The 19707-nt window shown below is 38.6% G+C and overlaps 1 protein-coding gene across 4 annotated transcripts in view; it reads left to right on the forward strand.

Annotated features, from left to right (window-relative positions):
• APBB2 (amyloid beta precursor protein binding family B member 2) overlaps window positions 1-19707 on the forward strand; it is a 428865-nt gene that overhangs the window by 336016 nt on the left and 73142 nt on the right. For all 4 annotated transcript variants that reach the window (XM_036762574.1, XM_036762575.1, XM_036762576.1 and 1 more), the window contains one exon: window positions 5448-5575. In XM_036762574.1, coding sequence (XP_036618469.1) covers window positions 5448-5575 — 128 coding nt within the window. The remainder of the gene's footprint in view (window positions 1-5447; window positions 5576-19707) is intronic.

Below are 19707 nucleotides of genomic sequence, written 5' to 3' on the forward strand. Positions count from 1 at the left end.
GAGAATGATTTCTAATGGCAGAGTTGAGGAGAAAGGGCTCTCTATCTTTACGCTTCAGTCTTTCCATTTGGAATCAAGAAACCCAAGCTCAAGCTGCATCTCAGACGCTCACTGCCAGACTGTAGGCAAGACATTTCACCCCTCAATGCACTTCTAACATGGAGATAATATTGAGTGCACCACCCACATGCCAGAGTTGTTGTGAGGAAAGCAGTTTGACAATCTTGATGCACCATGTAATGATAACAGCAGCAACAACAATAAGAAGAAGAAGAAGAAGAAACAGCAGCTAACATTTGTATGACATTTTAAGGTTTGCAAAACACTTTACACATATTATCTCATTTGCTCTTTGCAGCCATCCTGTGAGGCAAGTGCTATTATTATCTACCATGCCTGAGTTGTAGTTAATTACTCATTATTAAACCTTCCCCTCTCTATTTGTTCTCCCACTTCTCCTCCCCTATCTTTCTCTTACATCATCAGTCTTTCTTCACTGGTTCCCTTACTCTCTTTGCCTATAAACGTTTTTAGTACGCTAACATTCTGAACAAAAATCTTTTCCACGGCTTTGTGGTTCCCTTCTGTGATCCCTCCTTCCCTTTACCACCATTGACTTATGACTAAATTCCATGATCTTTTCTCAGTTGTTATCCTCCTTAAACCTCTCTATAGAATTTTACGCTGTTAATCAGGCAGCTGATGCATTGGATAGAGTGTTGGACTTGGTGTCAGGAAGACCTTACTTCAAATGCAGTAGCTGTGTGACCCTGGGCAAATCACTTAATGACTCCTAGTCTCCTCATTTATAAAATGGTGATGACAATACTTCCCACCTCCCAAGTTTGTTGTGAGGATCAAATGAGACAGTGTATACAAAAATATTTTGTAGCTCTCAAACACTCTGCAGAGTGTCCCAAAAGTCTCAGTAGAGTTTTAAGCTTTAAAAGCTTAATTGCTATATTTCATCTATAGCTAAAAACTGAAATCAAACTTTTGGAATGCCCTACATAAGTACCTGTTGTTGTTATTTTTAATCACTTTCTCTGTCTTGGAACTCTCTTCCTTGACACTGTGCTCTCCATCAACTGCTCTAATCATTCCTTTTCTGTCTTCCTCAGAGTCTCCTTCTCCAGCTTGCCTCTAACTGTGCAAATTCCCCAAGGTTTTGCCCTTGGCCATCTTCCATTTTTTCCTCCCTAGACTACCATTGGTGTTGTTATTCATGAGGCTACAATTATCATCTCTCTAAAGGTGACTCCCAAATCTGTGTCCCCAGCCCTCTCTCCTCCCAAGCTGTCCAGACCTACTGCCTTTGGAGAATCTGCCTATGGATATCCACTGTCAATGCAAGTTCAACATGTTTTCATCCCCCAAAACCTCTGCTTTCTTTTGACTTCCCTATTTCTGTTAATGACAGAAGTGCCTTCCCAGTTACCCAGACTTGAAATTTCATATCCATTTTTAACTCTTTCTCCCTCTACGCCCAATTAGTTGCCAAGTACTATCAATTCTATCTAAAAAAAAATGTCTCTTGAATTCATGCTGTTCTTTCTGTTTCCATGGCCACCACTGAGGTTCAGGTTCTTATTACCTCTGAACTGAAATATTGAAATAACCTCTTAACTGGTTTTCTTACCTCCATCCTTCCCCATCCTAGTTCATCATTCATACCCATTGCTGCCAGAATTATTTTCTTCCAAGCATATTGCTTCCCTCTTAAAAGCTACAGCAAATCTATACTTTTCTGAATAAAGTTCAGATTACCTACCAGGCCCCTGAAGACCTTCCATCATCAGAATCCACATAGGAGTTTATTTTCAGACATGTCAAGTTTGAGATGGTGTCAGTACATTGCAGTGGAAAGATCAGCTGTCAGGAATGGATGATTCATAGAACAAACTAATGGCATTCAAAACATTTTAGGGCCATTGTTGCAAATACTCAAGAGAACAAAATGTTTTTTATGCACTTTTAAGAATCTACATTCAAAAACTTGATAGGCTAATTGCAAGTCATCATTTATTCCTAAGGATTTTTATTATTTCTTAGCTAAAAAAAAGCTAAAAAACATTTTTTTTAAAAAATCTGCATTTCAATATTCCAACTAATTCAGAGTACCCTTTGTTTAAATCAGAGGTTCCCAAACTTATTTGGCCTACTGCCCCCTTTTCAAAAAAAATTGATCAAAGCCCCACTGAAAAATCTACTTTCTTTAACCATTTAATGTTTTTTAAAAATTTTGTAACATTTTAAAAATATATAAATTTTTTTTAAAAATGATACATTTTAAAGTTAGTAATTTATTGTAAAATTATGGGGTTTTTGATGATACAATATTCCATTGTGTAACCATGTAGTATCATATTGTAAATAAATCATTACACAGGCATATTCCTGGTGATGGCATACTGGGCTTTCTGACAATGCGAGACATACTCACCTGCTGTTAAGACCCGTTGGTGGACTTGACCACTGATTGGCTATAACTTGCAGTTTGTGTATCTATTTGGAAAATAATGTAATCACCATGATTTTAATTCTGTTATACAATAGATGAAACATATATAAATGGTCTTGCAAAATTTTCTTCTTTTCTTTCCTTATGCTTCCACCACCCCCTTATTTTTATTTAATGCCCCCACAATTGCACCCAAGGCTACCAGCGCCCCCCCCCCCCGCCAGATCATTGTAGTCCACGCTTCTGCCCCCATGGGGCAGTATCACCCTCTTTGGGAACCTATGGTTCAAATTAATAAAGTTTCACTACGATTGTTTAGCTTTAGTTCTGGATCATCTTCAAAATAATATCTTCCGAGCCTCTCTCATCTTTCTAGTAAATGAGCACATAGATTTATCAATCAGACTCATCAGTGAATTCTGTTTTTCCAGATTACAAAGAGAAAAGGGAAATATGCTTCTCAGTGACTACAGATGTTTAGGAAGTATTGTCTGCAGCACCCCTCGGCAACGTACAAGTTCTTATGTGATGCCGATGCTAACAATGAAAGGAATTAAATAGCCATCCAAAAGTTTTTGTAAATGTGTTCAGTAAAAGAAATTAGGCTGCAGAAGTTGCTCTTCCAGCCCACCTGAACTGCAGGTGGTCATCATACAGATATGGTCATTCTCATAATCTTAGCATAATTCAAAAGTATTCTTCATCCATGTTCATGAACTCTGAGATTCGTTTATCTGATTGATCATAAATGTAAGTTCCCTGGACCAAGCACAGTATCCTGTCCCTAGTGAGAGGCTAATAAATATTTGTTTTGTTAGGTGACTCAAAGCGTTTATATGCTGCCTTGGATTTTGTTCATTTGAATACGTTCCTTTTCCCAACTATATTGTAAGGTCCCGAGGGAGGGGAATGAATAGTATACAAGGATAATTGTCTTTTATAGCACTGCATCCCACAGTCCCATCATAGCACAGTATAGGCACAAGAGAAATATGTGAGTGAACTGGCTACCATCATTTATCTTTTTAATTTCCTGCTAGATGTGTAGCATTCTTTACCTACTAGTATCTTATAAAGCTGTTTGCCTATTCTCATGTAGAAAGTAGGTTTTACTTTGGGAGGATTCCTCAGTCAAGTGAAAGGTGTATAGCCATCTCATGACACTATGAATTTCGAGTTGAAAGAGACCTTGGAGGCCATCAAGTACAACCTCCTTATTTTATAGATAAAGAACCCAGGGCTCAGAGAAAAGTGATTTGTCCAAAGTCACATAAGTAGTAAGTAGTAGAGTGAGGATTTGAACCTGAGGCTTCTGACTCTAAATCCAACATTTCTTTCCACAGTAATTGGGAGTAGGGATTAAGGGAAGGGAAGCTTAAAAAGTTAAGCGTAGTCTGCTTTAAAACACATTTTATTTAAAATACATTTAAATTTTAAAATACATTGAAATTTCAACTAAAGTTAAAAAATAAAATGCTAAAAAACCTTTAAAATTAGAAATAATGTTTCCTTTCTCCAAGTCACTCTTTTTCTCTCATTACCATCAATTCTGTTCTCCACCAGAGTTTTTCTATGATTATTGCAATCCATTTTATATCATTCCTCCTCTCTGAAATAGGGCTAATAGTCCTTGTATTACCTCTTGCCATAACAGCTTTGTTATGGGAGGCAGATGCACCTGTTAGTTGTGGTTGAAGGGTTCCTTCTTCCTGCTTTTTGGGTGTCATACAGTATTTTGTAAAGTGCTGTGTCAGCGGAAGCTATTCTTAATGTGCAAACTTGAATGTTCGCATCCTTCTTGACTATCTGCGAATTCCATCAGCGTAGGAGCCTTTTTCGTGTATTTGTTCTGGCACTTACCAACTGTCCTTTTCAATCATTAAACAAACACATAGCAGTTCACTCAAAGGCATGCTGTCCAATGGCAGACTTCTACTGTGGCACGATTGCAAAAGCCCTGAGGTTTGAGTCAGAGGCCCATTTCAGACATTAGCTCTGCAGCTTTACTACCCTGTGACCTTGGGCAATTTATCCGCTTCATCTCTGTTGGCCTCAGTTTCCTCAGTTACCAGGGGGTTGCATGAGATATCTTCTAAGGTCTCCTGAAGGTCTGAATCTCTGATACTATTCCCACCCTCCCCCCTGCTCCCGGCTCCTATTTCCACCCTTTACCTTGCACATCTGATTATTTGCCCAGTCATGTGTTCCTTCTCTGTTGTTACAGGCACAGTCCAAGCACTCATTACCACCCACCTAAACCCTCTAGCCTCCTAGCTAATCTTCCCCCCTTCCACTTTCTTCCATTTTTAATCCACCCTTCAAACCTTACTTTGCTCTTGTCATCCTTCAGGGCTTCTCTGTTACTTATTGAAAATCATTCAAATTCAGTATCTGAAGCCCTCAGAATATTATCATTGGATTTGGAGCTCTCCCTAATCTCACTCCACCCTAGATTTTTTTCATGCAGTTCTTCTCTTCACACTGTACCCTCTAGCCTGATGGAACTACTTGATGCCCTCTGTTTGTGCCCCATGTTTTCCTACCTCTTTGTCTTTTCTCATCCTGTTCCCCTTGCCTCAGATGCTTTTATTCTACCCTCTGCTTTTTGAATTCCAACCCAAGCTTTAAAGCCAAACACAAATGCCACCTCTACCAGAAAGAATTTCCTGATCACTTCCCTTGGATATCAAGTAGAATTGTGGTTGCCTATTATGTGTTATCTTGTAATAAAATTGTGTGTCATATAATTTAATTTCAATGGAGGTCAGGGACTATTATTTATTTAACAGTCTTATTTAAATTGTATCTCCTCCAGCACCCAGCTCAGCACTCCATTCGCACTGGGTCCTTAATAAATGTTTATTCAATTCATTTAATCTCGCTCGACTGTTTCCTCCAGAATTATTACAAAATAACTCTGCTTCTCCTTTTCCCCTCCCCCACAAGAAGCATAAAGTTTACACCTTGTTTTCTTGTTGAATTTTAGGGAAAAGACATGTATCTCATCCTGGAGAATGATATGCTGAATCTGGTTGACCCCATGGATCGGACTGTCCTTCATTCTCAACCTATTGTGAGCATCCGTGTGTGGGGTGTGGGCCGAGACAATGGCCGGTGAGTTAAGCAAATTGTTCCTTTATATGTTAAGTCTTGAAGTGACTTCTGATTTATGCCAGTCATTGTGGTACTTAGTGCCCTTGGTTTTGGTTTAAAAAAAAATTTGTCCCTGGTTATTTCTGCACTCACAAATGAAATTTGGCAATGTTCTGTTTAGAGTCTTTAAAAATGAAAAGCACATTCAAATATATGTATGTAAGTGTGTGTATGTCTAGACATACATGCATGCATACATATGTTATACATATTATATGTGTATACACACACTGCACACACATACATATGTATATATACACATAGACATATGGATATGGATATGCACACACATTCATTTCCCTGCTTGGTGAATCTTCTAGGCTTTTCACTTCCCAGGTCAAAAGTCCAGTGATGTCTTCTGTGTTTCTGTTCTGAAAATTCTTCTGTTATCTGGATCCACGATATATCCCCAGTTCAGAGCTTACCGGGACTTTCTCAGAACCCTCTTCTTTCTGCCCTTTCCTTTCCTTCCATTCTTCTTTATTCCCCATTGTTATTATAATCCAATGAGGGGGCTTGAAAAAAGGAGTTTGTGTAATATGTAGTCATGGTCCTTGTGTCTGTAATTTATGTTTATTAAGAATGCGGTAGAGATTAAATAGATATTTTTAATGAAAAAACTTGTATGCTATCAATTTCTGATCTCAGACCTTCATATTCTAAATTCTGTCAATATGCCTTTCTGTGTGTACTTCCGAACAAAATCTACTGTAATCTATTTTCTGGCTAGAATATAAGTTTATCTATCATGACTCAGGCATGGGTTTTCTGGTTATTATTTTTAAATATTCTGGCTAACTGCTCATATACCCCTTAGCAGTTACCAAGTATCAAAGAATTAGCATACAACTAAATACACACAATACTATTAAATTTAGTATTTAGTATTAAATTTATTCTGTGATTTAGAAGGCCCTTCTGGATTTCACAGTGCCTCAGGGTTGTCATTGATGAGCTTAAAACCACTACTGTGGTGCAGATGTGACTGTGTCCATCACTGGTGCATAACAGGGTGTTTTGGATACTGTTCTATTGAATAGACAAAGGACAAAGGCCAGTCCTTGACCTTCTTTTATGATTAGGTTGTACAATCATCTTACAAGGTGCTGCTCTTGGCTTTTGGCTCTTCTCAGAGTCATGCTGGGAATAGACCTGGGGGGGGTGCGGGGTTGAGGTTAGGGAGAGGTGATTCGGCAATACTCCAAATTATAATCCTGAAGGAGACATGATGGTGAGGAATGAGAAATGCTCTGTGGAGGAGAGGGCTGAAATGTATTCTTTGCCTGCTAATTAGGTAAATTTTCTTGGAGGGCTGATTGCTTCTTTGAACTGTCATGTGTGAACTGGGAAGGCAGCCAGTGATGCTGGGCACTTTAGACAAGAGTGAGTTGATTCAGTAGCTTGTACTTGCCGAGTATGTGGAGTCAATTTAATAGCCCAACTTTGCCTAAATGCTCTGCTTTCAATCGCTCTATTCTCTCACACCTTGATGTGGCTGCTTGTCAGGAGGAAACTCAGAAGGCAGTGACCAGGAAATAGGGAGAGGGAAGGACCTAGGGACAGGCAGAAGACACTGGGAAGAAGTAGGTGGTGGTGGTGGTGGTGGTGGTTGTTGGCTTTGAAAGTTTTGATTACTGGTAAAATTTGCTGTGGAATAGTGATTGGATGTTAGACCATCATTGTAACTTTTCACTTTTGTTGGATATTCTGTGTTCCAGACACAGCATTAAATACTAGGAGAACTTGAAAGAACATAGTGTGGCATCCAGATTGATGAATATATAAAGTTCTTACGAACAGAGAAAAATTAACCAGCACCTATGATTTTGTATGTATATGTATGTGTATATATGTCCATATATACATATATGTAGATCAATATAGAGAAGATTGTTCTTTTCAAATTAGATGAGTTGATGCCTGGCAGTAATTAATCAAGAAGCATGCTTTCAATTGATTATCAAAGGAAGAGGCTTTTCTAGCTTCAGAGGCACAGGCTTGCATTTTCCAGCCAGTGAAGATTTCTATTTTACTACAAAACTGGGAGAGACTTTAAATGGCGCCAGTGTAAAATAAGCCGCTCTAAGTCTTTGAGCAAAAGCTGGATGACCATACTTCTGATGGTGACATAGCATGGACATGTGGTTAGGGATGGTTCAGAGATTCTACAATTCTGTGGCTTGGTAGTGATTTTATAATGTAGAAACCCCCGTCCCACCCCCCACCTGCTTCTACAGGCCTTCTCTGTAATGACATATGCCATAGTCTTGCTCAGTCCTTACAAATAAGTGTACTGGTGGCAGTGGAAGTTATTCTTGGGTGGTTCAGGAACTTGTGCATTAAAACAAAATTGAAATCTAGAGTATCCAGGGGTATGTGTGCTAGAGCTAGCTTGATCTGTGAGCCAATAGTTAAAATTTCAGGGTAAGCATTTATACCTTGGAAATCGGTGAACACTACAAATCAGGGCTTGATTTATTATTTGGTTGAGTGTCTAGACTCACGGAAGTGATGGCAAAAATATTAATAATCCAGATTAAATTTAAAAGTGTGTCATGTATCAATTTTTGGAGGGTTGCTTGTTAAACATTTACCAGCACGCTGCCACCAATAACTCTTTCCCTACTGGCCATCAGAATAAGTCATTTCAATGTTGGCAGCTCTTTTGCGGAGCAACCTTTTGAAGCAATGAATCAAGAAGTAGGAGAGGGGGAAGCAAGCTCTCTCTCCTCATTGGTCCCCTGAGCTTCGGACTCCTTGGAAGAATATGTCTCTGAAATTACCGTGTTTTTACTTTCTGTCCTTCCAGTTTTTATTTTTCTTTTAAGAGCATATGCAATTTGAAATGCTGGAAAGGAATGGGGTTTTAACTTTGCATGAATAAAACATAAAAGTGTTTCATTTTGCTTGAGAAAATGAGCCCCATTTCCCATTTTCTTTAGTAGCTTTCCTTGCTGGAGCAAACAGAGTATCTTTGGGGACTTTGTGTAGTTAAAGGGAATGGTAAAAGTCTGCTGTACCCAGGGCTTGAAGGACAGAAAATCTTTTTCAAAATTCAGAATAGTTCACTAAATAGCATATTTTGAAATTAGCAAAAAAAGAAAAAAGTTTAGACTTGGCAGTTACCTTTTTTTTTTTCCTCTAAGGGAGTCATATGATCTTTGTGGAAATTCTTTATGTAGTAAGTTCAATATTACCACATCTGAGAATCCAGTGATCTCAGTGATCTTTAATTGTGAATGGCATAATCAGTTACAGGAGCAGCTAATGTTACTCTCATTGGAGTTTTTATATCTAGGTCCTGATCAGTGCAGATAACAAATCCTGGGAAATGGTCATGTTATTTAAATTTACACTACATATTTCCATTGGGATGGAACCAATTACCTTATTTTGCGTAAATGTAACTGTACATAGTGTGAAGTTGAATGCGTGTTACCTCTGAGTGGAATTCATTATTCACACCAGTTAGGACTTAACTGTTGCTCATTCATTTAAAAAACAAACCAACATCTTCAAAAGGTCTATTCCTAAATTGTAAGTATAACTAACAGAATAGCCATAATTATGACTAAATGAAATTAAGAAAACAGATGGACTCAGCATGGTTGAATGAAACATGATACAAGAGTTTTAGCTATACATGAGCTCCAAAATTAAAAAAAAAAATTGTTCCTATTTCATTTTGTGGAAAGCATGATTTGAGATAGTGGGTTCTCATCCCTTTCCATTCCTACCTTCCTCTGCAGTGAAAAACAGTCTTAGGTGCCAGGAAAGATCACTGGGCTTAATCAGAAGCTCAAGTTCAGTCCTGGCTCCATGCCTCATCTGTGTGAATTAGTGAGAAGACAGAACCTTCGCCTCCCTGCCTGACCCTCATTTGTCTTATCCTTAAAATAGGAGGATAACACGTGTGTTACTTACTTTCTAGGGCTGTTGAGTTTCAAATGAGATAATGGATAGAAAGTGTTTAGCTGGTTCAAGGTATTATCTTCTTGTTAATAAAGTCATTTCTTGATGCCAATTGATGAATTGATGCTTTCATGGGAACCAGTACCAGAGGAGGAAGGAAGTAAGGGAGTATTTGGCTTTTGTGAATTCTTAAGTGCTAAAGGTCTTTGTCACCCAGAACCTGGATATAAGGACTGACATCTTAAAAGGTCATAACCCATTTTAGAAGAGCGAGATCAACTCTAGGCCTAGCCAAGCCACTTGCAATCTTCCTGGCTGCCATGCGTATACTAGCCCCCCTGACCAATACTCCATATCTAAAAAGTGAGATGGGAATGCAATTGTGGTTTGAGGGGAGGTACCCAAAAAATGAAGCATTACATTTATATATGGCAGTTCCCTCAGTGACTACATGGGATTTGGATTTGTCTACTCTGCCCCTGGACACTGGTCTAACTTTCTGTGACTATCTCATCAGATTAGTGGTAAAAGAGTGTAGACTGTAAAACCTACAATTATGGGGACTTTATACATCATTGTAGAATTATGAAATCTAAGTAGGGACAGAAAGAAAAAAGGTTTATTGGATTTATTGTCTTTTTAAACTTAACAATGTTGACCTACAGGCCACTAAGCTCCTAACATGAGAAAATGAGAGGTATTTGAAAGTATATAAGCAATCCTGTTAGACCAGTAAAATCTTATCCATTTAGACATCACTAATTCAGATGTATCCCAATCTATGAAGAAAGAATTTTCTAAACAAACTAATAATATGCAGATAATTGGTACCAAGAGATAGAGAACCTTTAATCTACATAAAGAAATAAGTTGTATTTACTTGAGAGTGTTAATTGTTTACATATAAGCAAATTCTGGTAATTTCAGTATTTTCTTTACTGTAAGACCAGTCAGATAACCTTTTAAAATACTTTGTTATCGGGGCAGCTAGGAGCATCAGCCCTGGAGTCAGGAGGACCTGAGTTCAAATGAGGCCTCAGAGACTTGACAGAGTTACTAACTGTGTGACCTTGGGCAAGTCACTTAACCCCAACTGCCCTGCCTCCCCGCCTCCAAAAATTTAAAAAAAAATACTTTGTTATCAACCATCTGAGTTCCCTGTGATCCTGGTCTGGGATATAGAGCAGCACATGTGCAGTCCACCAAGGAGCCTAGTCAGTTTTGCAAACACAGCACGTCCACCTGTGTTGTTCTTGAACCTCAGCACTTACCCTGTTCCATCCTTGGGAATACAAATGGAGTTGGAGCCTTTTACAAATGCACCAGTCTTGGGTAAGCAGATCCCAGGCACCTCTGAAACCACCAACCATGAGTAAACAACGTGCACAAAGAAAGTGGTAAAATGAGTTTTGATACTCGGTAGTTACCGTGGGCTCTTCTGTCACTTTAACTGTTTCTGTTTATACATCGGGGGCAAAGGGCTTGGTCTGATCAAACAGCTTCATCTGTTTGATTAATTAGAATATGATGTAATATAGAGCGCAAGTCTCAAATCCATTCTCCCCTTCCCTGTCTATATCTGACCCTCCGTTCAGCCAAATATATAATTAGATGAACATTAATTATTGAAGAAACAGACAGATTTTCATAGTAAAGTACATAAAATAGTGATAAGAAATGTGCAGGTAACCTTAATTTGCAACCTCTGGCACAGTAACTGCTATAACTTCAAAAGGAGAGTTCGTAGAAGAGTAAAGTCAAATCCAGGCCTACCTAGGCTACTTGGCAACTAGCTGGCCACCATGTGTATACTCTCCCTCTCCACCGATAGCTCTTCAGCTCTTGCTCTGGGAAGAGAAATTAAATCTGTACTACCAGCACTATTAGAAAGAACCTGACATGAGGGTGTGACTGTTCTATGGTTTGATTCATAATCTCCGCGACTCCCCAAGCCAAAGTTTCCTCCCCTATTCACTATTCCCCTATATGTGTTATCTTCCTGTATTAAAATGGAAGCTCCTGGAGGTTAGGGCCTGTCTTCATTTTATATTTGTATCCCCAGTGCCTGGCAGAAAGAAGACACTTAAATGCTTTTTCAGTATTTTCATTCATTCATGTAAAGCTAGGAAGGCTTCATGAAGAGGACTGAACTAGGCACTAAGGCATATATAGGGTTTAGATGAGCAAAAGGTGTACCTCCTTCGGTCTCCATTTTTATTCAGTTAGAATTTATTGAGCACTGTCATGTGCCTAGCACTGTGCTTGCAACTGGAGAGGATACAGAGAAATATAAAACTCAGTCCCTGCCCTCATGGCTCTCCACAGTATGGATGATGGGACAAAAAGCACACACATGAATCATTTCAGTAATAGTGCAAGACGGTATATGGTAACGTACCAAAAGTAAGTTATACTAATAGCAAATGTTTTAGTGGTTCAGAGAAGGGAGAGATGGCCGTGGTCTAAAGTACTTTATTTTTCTTCTTGTCTTTTCAAAAGAATTTTTCCCACTTATGCCTTTAAACCACCACCGTTGTAAGTTCTAAGCACATCGCCTAGCCTATCAATTATACTTTCAGAGCTATGGAGGGCTGCTAACTACTAATTTCAAATTTCCTAACTTTTGAGAGCTTCCTTCTGTTATCCTTAATATTGGCTAAATATTGCATTGAACAAAAGAAGAACAGGAATAAAGACTGTCGTCAAGGAAGTGTAGGTCAGAAAGGGAAGGTGTTCATAGCTAAAGTACTCCACCGGTCTCCTAGCTATGAAGAGAAGTTGAGGAAGGGTCTCTATCCAGCATGTTGAGTGGACCTACGGTGAAGGATTTTTAGGACAATGTGGATGAGAGTTACACCGGACAGGTAGGCATGGAGAGGTTGTGATGTGTATAATGGATAGAAACGCCATTTTGAGTAATCAAAGGGAGGAAGGAAGGAGAGAATAGAAGAGGGATGAAAGGATTTAAGCACTTCCTATGGACCAGATTTCATTAAAGGCAAATTCCTATTGTGATCTAAATGGCCCAAGTCCTGCTCACAATTCATTCCCATTACTGACTGAGCCACCAGATTCTCTACCAGAGATCTCCACTTGTGGAGGCATACAGACAGGGTTTATATCCCAAGGTCTGAATTCCACATAAAAGAGCCAAGTTCAGACAAAGCAGTGAAGGAATAGAAATCAGAAAACAAAGAGATGACCCTGAGTCTGACTTTTTAGCAGTGTGACTTGTGTCAGATGTAACCCCAGCCATGTTGCATCATGCTGTAATCTTGTCAGGACAAGGTGACCATTTTTAAGCACTCATCAGCACCAGTGAAATTTTAGTGCCATCTTTTTTTTTATGCTGTTTTCAATCACTTCCCTGAGACCCCAACTGAAGGTCCATCGGCCTTCATTGCTCCTGTGCTTATGAGCTTGCTTTGTATATTGATGGATCCTTTGCTGTCAGGGATCAAGGGCTGTGGAGGAGGTAGGGGAGACTTGAATGATAGGGTGATATAAGTCTCTGGATTGAGCAAATCTGAAAGTCATTACAATTTTTGCATTGCTAGATTTTGAGCTATATTTTTCTTAAGGTAATTTGGTGGGATCTAAGTTTGGAAGATAGAAGGTTTCCTAATGGTACCTGGCTAGATGATTTTTTAAGCCGTACAATAATGAAAGATTGATGAAATACTGAGATTTGCTGATGAAAGTTTAATCTTTAGATATGTCTGCTAGTTCGCCTCATGCAAAAAAAAAGTCTTCTGGGAGATAGCAATAATTCTCTCCATACGCTACACTATTATCTTGACCTCTAGAGTTAATTTCTTTTTAATGCACTACTGTGATAAGCAAAGTCTTCAAAATTTACTTGACCATTTTGCTGACTTAAACTGTGGTTATATTTTATATCTTTAAAAGTGACTTTCTTGTCTCCTATTAATCATGCCATGATGCTCCCTACTATTTTTCTTTGGCATAGAGTAACCTTTAAAGGATGACATTATAAATGATTGTCCAAGGAAATTTCTCACGAGAAAAGTGTGGAACTTTTTAAACTGTGATGTAGCTGCATTGAGGTTACCTGTTTAAGAAACTCTTCAAACAGCATTCCCATTAAATGTTGATTTCTTTACCAGCATTTTCAGCTTTCTTTCCTATAATGTCTTCCCCCATTAAAATGTAAGATCCTTGACAGCAGGGACCTTTTTTGTTTGTTTGTATTTGTATCCCCAGCATGATAGCAATCTGCCTAACAGATAGTAAGCACCTAAAAAATGGTTGTTACCTTCCTCCCCTTCTTCCTCCTTCTCTCCTCCCTCCCTTCCTCCTTAATTCCTCAAAAAGCTTGTCTGAACAGCCTACAATGTAAAACCAGGCTGGTCATGCAGTGACAATTACCAAGAGTAGGTATGGGATTGTGATGAAATACTATTGTGCCATAAGAAATAATGATCTGGGTGCTCTGGAAAGACGTACATGAACTGATGCAAAGTGAAATGAGTAGAACCAGGAGAAAATTGTATACGGTAACAGCAGTATTGTGAGATGATCAGCTACGATTGACTTAGTGACTCAGCAATGCAATGATCCAAAACAACTCTGAAAGAATTATGATGAAAAAAGTTATCCATCCCCAGAGAAAGAACTGATAGAATCTGAACGCAGATTGAAGCAGACTTTTTTTTAACTTTCTTTATCTTTCTTGGTGTTTAAATTTTATTTTGGTCTTTTTTTTCTTTTACAACATGACTAATAATGGAAATAGGTCTTTCATGACTACACATGTATAACCTACATCAGATTGCTTGCCCTCTCAATAAGGTTAGGGAGGGAAGGAAAGAATTTGGAAATTAATTTTTTACATGAATGCTAAAAATTGATTTTTTTAATTGGAAGAAAAAAACTATTACAAAAAGTGAGGTGGCAGTTGGAAGAAGGAAGGTAAATGCTGAGCACTGAGATACATTTGAGGCATTTTTTTACCATACTCTGGATAGGACCTGGCCCTGGAATCAGTGGTGCAGTAAACTCCTGTAAGAAGTGAGGTTCTCTCCCAATGCTGCTCAGCACTGGCTCTGTACTTGATCATTCTAGGGCCTTAACTGGGGTTCAGAGGTTAAGGTGATTTGCCCCTGGTCGCAGAGCCTGGATGTGTCAGAGGTGTGACCGGAACCCACAGCTTCCTGACTCTGAGGGTCACTGGACGCCATACTGATTGCACATTGATTTAGAGTCAGTTATAGTCTTGGTGTCTCTGAATGGGGGAAATGACATCTGTATTTCACAGGTCCAGGAATAGTGGGAGATAAAAATATCGAAATGGATATGACAATGCTGTGGGAATACAAATGACTTTGTAGATATTGCTGATACACTGACATAGATATAAATATAAGGGCAACACCACATTAAATAATTGGGTTTTAACCTTTTTTATGTAAAGGTATTTTATTTAATCACTATTTGGTCAGACATCCACTAAGAGATATGGCAATTCAGTGTAGTCAGTGAATCTATATTAGGGACGGACTTATACTCTCTTCTGGTCCTTTCCCCATTCCCACTCAACACACCTACACCTACACACACACACACACACACACACGACCACAGTGATTAGACATCCAGGAAACTTAAATAAAGCTACCTTTTGGCATGAATTTGGAGCTTGAAATTACTTACTTTTTTTTTAAACCATAAAGCAACATGATTGAGAAAAAAATCATACTCAGAATTTTTTTCCTTGGTTACTGTGCCTCTGCTGTGGGCATGGATACAAAGACCCTGTGGCTGACATCCACCTGGCAGGCAATAATCAGGATGTGTGAGAGTTTGGGGGTGGAGGTGGGACGCATTTCATGCTGGGATCAATATTTTTACTCCTATCTCTCTCTCTCTCCCTTTGGTCTCTTTTCTTAGAGAAGGTAATAGATTAATGTTTTCCACCCTATCTCTCAATGGCTCAAAGCCTTTGGATTCACTTGTAGTTAGAAATACACAATTTTTTACATTTCTTGTTTTAACTTCAGCCAGGATTTACTCTCTTGTGGGTTGCCATTCCCCACCCTTCCCCCCCAAGTGGGCTCAGAAGGAAGTGCACATTAGAAATGACAGGAAGAATGTAAAGTCAGGGCCCTAAAATAAAGACTAAACCACTCTCAGAAGGAAGAAGATACTGGTAAGAGAATGATGTACGCTTAAGCAGTGCAGAGTCAGACATATGTTCCAAATATCAATAAGTAAACCAAATAGCTATTTTTAAATGGAAACATTAAGTCCCATAAACCTCACCAAGAGTAATTTAGGATATAAATAAAGGAAGGAAGAGTAGATGAGAGACTAGACTGCATTAACATATATGTTATGAAAATGTGTGAAGAAAAGGAAAAAAACCAGGAGTATCTTGATTTAGTCAGACAATTTACATCCAAAACAGGATGGGGGAGGGAATGAGGAGGAGGAAATATCTTGATGTACCCAGAGATAACAGAAGATATACCAATAGAAGGAAAGGGAAAAGGAAGAGGTTCAGATAAGTCTGAGAAAATAGTCCTGTCTTTTGGCAAGATGGAAGAAATAATCTCTCTCAGAGGAATCAAACATGCTACCCAAACATGCCTTTCCCCAAGGAATCAAATGTGCTACCCACGCCTACTCTCAAGCAGCGTGGCCCAAACTAGATTATAATATAATTGGAAAATTCTTAACAAAATAAACATAAAATTACATTTTAAAACTAAGTCAATATGTGGCCCCCAGGGATCCTTGTGTATGGATTAGTGGTCCCCATTTCTTTTTCTTTTCTTTTTTCTATTTATTACTTTTTGACATTCTTTTTTATCCTTAAATTTTGAGTTCTGAATTTTCCCACCCCTCCCCTATTCACTGAAAAGGCAAACCATATGATATCAAATACACATGTGAAATAATGCAAAACATTTCCATGTTAGCCATGTCACAAAAGAAGCAAGAAATGTAAAGTGAGAAAATTATACTTCAATTTGTACTCAGTGCTCATCAGTTATCTCTCTGGGGATGGACAGCATTTTTCATCATGAACCCTTTGGAATTGTCTTGGATATTTTATTGATCAGAGTAGCTAAGTCTTTCACAGTTGACAATCATTACAATATTTCTGTTAGTTTGTACAATGATCTCCTGGTTCTACTTGCTTCACTTTGAATCACTTCATATAGGTCTTCGTATATTTTTGTGAAACCAATCCCCTGGTCATTTCTTATAGCACAAAAATAGTACTCCATCCCAATTATATGACACATCTTTTTCAGCCATTCAGCAACTATAGGCATCCACTCAATTTCTAATTCTTTGCCACCCCAAGAAGAGCTGCTATAATTAATTTTATACGTATGGGTCCTTTTCCTTTTTCTTTGATCACTTTGGAGTACAGACCTAGTAGTGGTCTTGCTGGGTCAACAGGTACGCCCAGTTTTATAGCCCTTTGGGCATAGTTCCAAATTGCTCTCCAGAATGGTTGGACTAGTTCACAACTCTACTGACAGTTTATTAGTGTACCTATTTTCCCTCATCTCCTTCAGCATTTATCATTTCTAATAGGTGTGAGGTGGTATCTCAGAGTGGTTTTAATTTGTATTTATCAAATCAATAGTGAGGGCATTTTTTCATATGATTATAGATAGCTCTGATTTCTTCTTCTGAAACTTTATATTTCTTGACCATTTATCAGCTGGGGAAAGGTTCTTATTTCTTTTACAAATTTGACTTGGCTCCCTGAGAACTAAATATGTTTGAGAAACAAGGCCTTTATCAAAGAAACTTGCTCTAAACATTTTTTATATTACTTCATTGTTTGTGGTACCTTTTTAGCAAAGTGATGTTTTTCTGATTATCTCTTTTAATAAAGTCTATCTTTTGCTTTGTCTAAGGTCATGATTTTCTACTTCAGCGTTGGCATAATAGATTTTGCTCCAACTTCTTATTTTAAGTCAGTACGTGTGTCTTTTTGTTTCAAGTGTATCTCTCGTAAACATATTGTTGGATTCTAGTTTTTAATTCATCCTTCTATCTGCTTCTGTTTTATGGGGGACCCCATCCCATTCACTTTCACAGTTATAGTTATTAACTGTGTATTTCCCTCTATCCTATTTTCCTCTATTTAGCCTTCTCTGTCTTTATCCTGTCTTTCCTCCAAAGTCTGTTTTGCTTCTGACCACTGCCTCCCTTAATTTGCCCTCCCTTTTATTGTTCCCTCTTTTTTTTCTTATCTCTTTCCTGTTGTCCTATTAGGCAAGATAGATTTTGATACCCTAATGAGTGTGTGTGTATGTGTGTGTGTATACATATATATATATATATATGTTCTTCTCTCTTTCTGATGTTCAAACAGTGGCTGCCACTTCCCCTGTAAAAGCTCTTCCTTACTTGCCTATTTTATGTGAGATAATTTCCCCATTCTACCTCTCCCTTCTACTTTCCTCCAGTGCATCCCTCTTTCTCACCCCTTCATTTTTTTTTTAGATCATTCCAACCTAATTGGCTCATGATCATGCCCTCTGTCTATGTAGACTCCTTCTAACTGCCCTAATAATGATAAAGTTCTTAAAAGTTACATGTATGATCTTCCCATAGAGGAATATAAGTAGTTTAGCTTTATTGAGTCTCTTATCATTTCTCTTTCATTTTTACCTTTTTATAATTCTTTTGTGTCTTTTGTTCAAATGTAAAATTTTCTATTCAGCTCTTGTCTTTTCATCAAGAATGCTTGAAAGTCCTCTATTTCATTAAGTATCCATTTCCCTGCTTGAAAGTCCTCTATTTCATTAAATATCCATTTTCCCCCCAAAGGATTATACTGAGTTTTGCTGGCTAGTTTATTCTTGGCTGTAATCCTAGCTCCTTTGCCTTTTGGAATATCATATTCCAAACCCTTTTGATTAGTTAATGTAGAAGCTATTAAATCTTCTGTGATCCTGACTGTGGCTCCATCATATTTGAATGGTTTCTTTCTGGATGACTAGAATATTTTTTCCTTGACCTGGCAATTCTGGAATTTGGCTATGATATTCCTGGGAATTTTCATTTGGGGATCTCCTTCAGGAGGTGATTGGTAGATTCTTTAAATTTCTCTTTTGCCTTCTGGAGCTAAGACATCAGTTTCCCTTTTTAATTTCTTAAAATATGATGTCTAGTCTCTTTTTTTGATCATGGCTTTCAGGCAGTCCAATAATTCTTAAATTCTCTCTCCCCCATCTATTTTCCAGGTCAATTGTTTTCCTGAGATGTTTCACATTTTCTTTTATTTGTTTATTCTTTTGATTTGATTTTATTGTTTCTTGATGTCTCATGGAGTCACTTGCTCCATTCTAATCTTTAAAGAATTATTTTCTTCAGTGACCACTTGTACCTCTTTTTCCATTTAGCCAATTATACTTTTTAAGGAGTCTTTTCTTTAGTGAATTTTTGAACCTCTTTTTCCATTTGGCCGATTCTGGTTTTTGGAGTGTTACTTCAGTGTTTTTTGTGTCTCTTTTGCCAAACTGTTAATTTTCTTTTCAGAATTTTCTTGCATCACTCTCATTTCTTTTCCCAACTTTTCCTCTACCACTCATCTCTTTTTTTTTTCAAAGAAATTCTTCCAAGAATTCTCGTTGGGCTTGTGTCCCATTCACCTTTTTTTTTTTTTGAGGCTTTCCTTATAGTTCTTTTCACATTGTTGTCTTCTTCTGAGTTTGTGTCTTGATCTTTCCTGCCACTATAAGTAGCTTTTTATAGTCAAATTACTTTTTCTGAGGGGGCGGAGCCAAGATGGCGGCTGGTAAGCACGGACTAGAGTGAGCTCCGTACCCGAGTCCCTCCAAAAACCTATAAAAATGGCTCTGAACCAATTCTAGAACGGCAGAACCCACAGAACAGCAGAGGGAAGCAGGGCTCCAGCCCAGGACAGCCTGGATGGTCTCTGGGTGAGGTCTATTCCACACGGAGCTGGGAGCTGGGAACGGAGTGGAGCAGAGCCCAGCCTGAGCGGCGTGGACGATCCAGACCAGAAGCCGGGCGGAGGGGGCCCTAGCGCCCTGAATATGTGAGCTGCGGCATTTACCAGAACCCTCGACCCACAAACACCAAAGACTGCAGAGAAGGTTAGTGGGAAAAGCTGTGGGAGTGGAAGGAGTTCGCGGTTCCGCTTCCAGCCCCGGGGGCAGCGGAGGTGG

This window comes from Trichosurus vulpecula, chromosome 6, assembly GCF_011100635.1.
Source record: "Trichosurus vulpecula isolate mTriVul1 chromosome 6, mTriVul1.pri, whole genome shotgun sequence".
Taxonomy (NCBI): Eukaryota; Metazoa; Chordata; class Mammalia; order Diprotodontia; family Phalangeridae; genus Trichosurus; species Trichosurus vulpecula.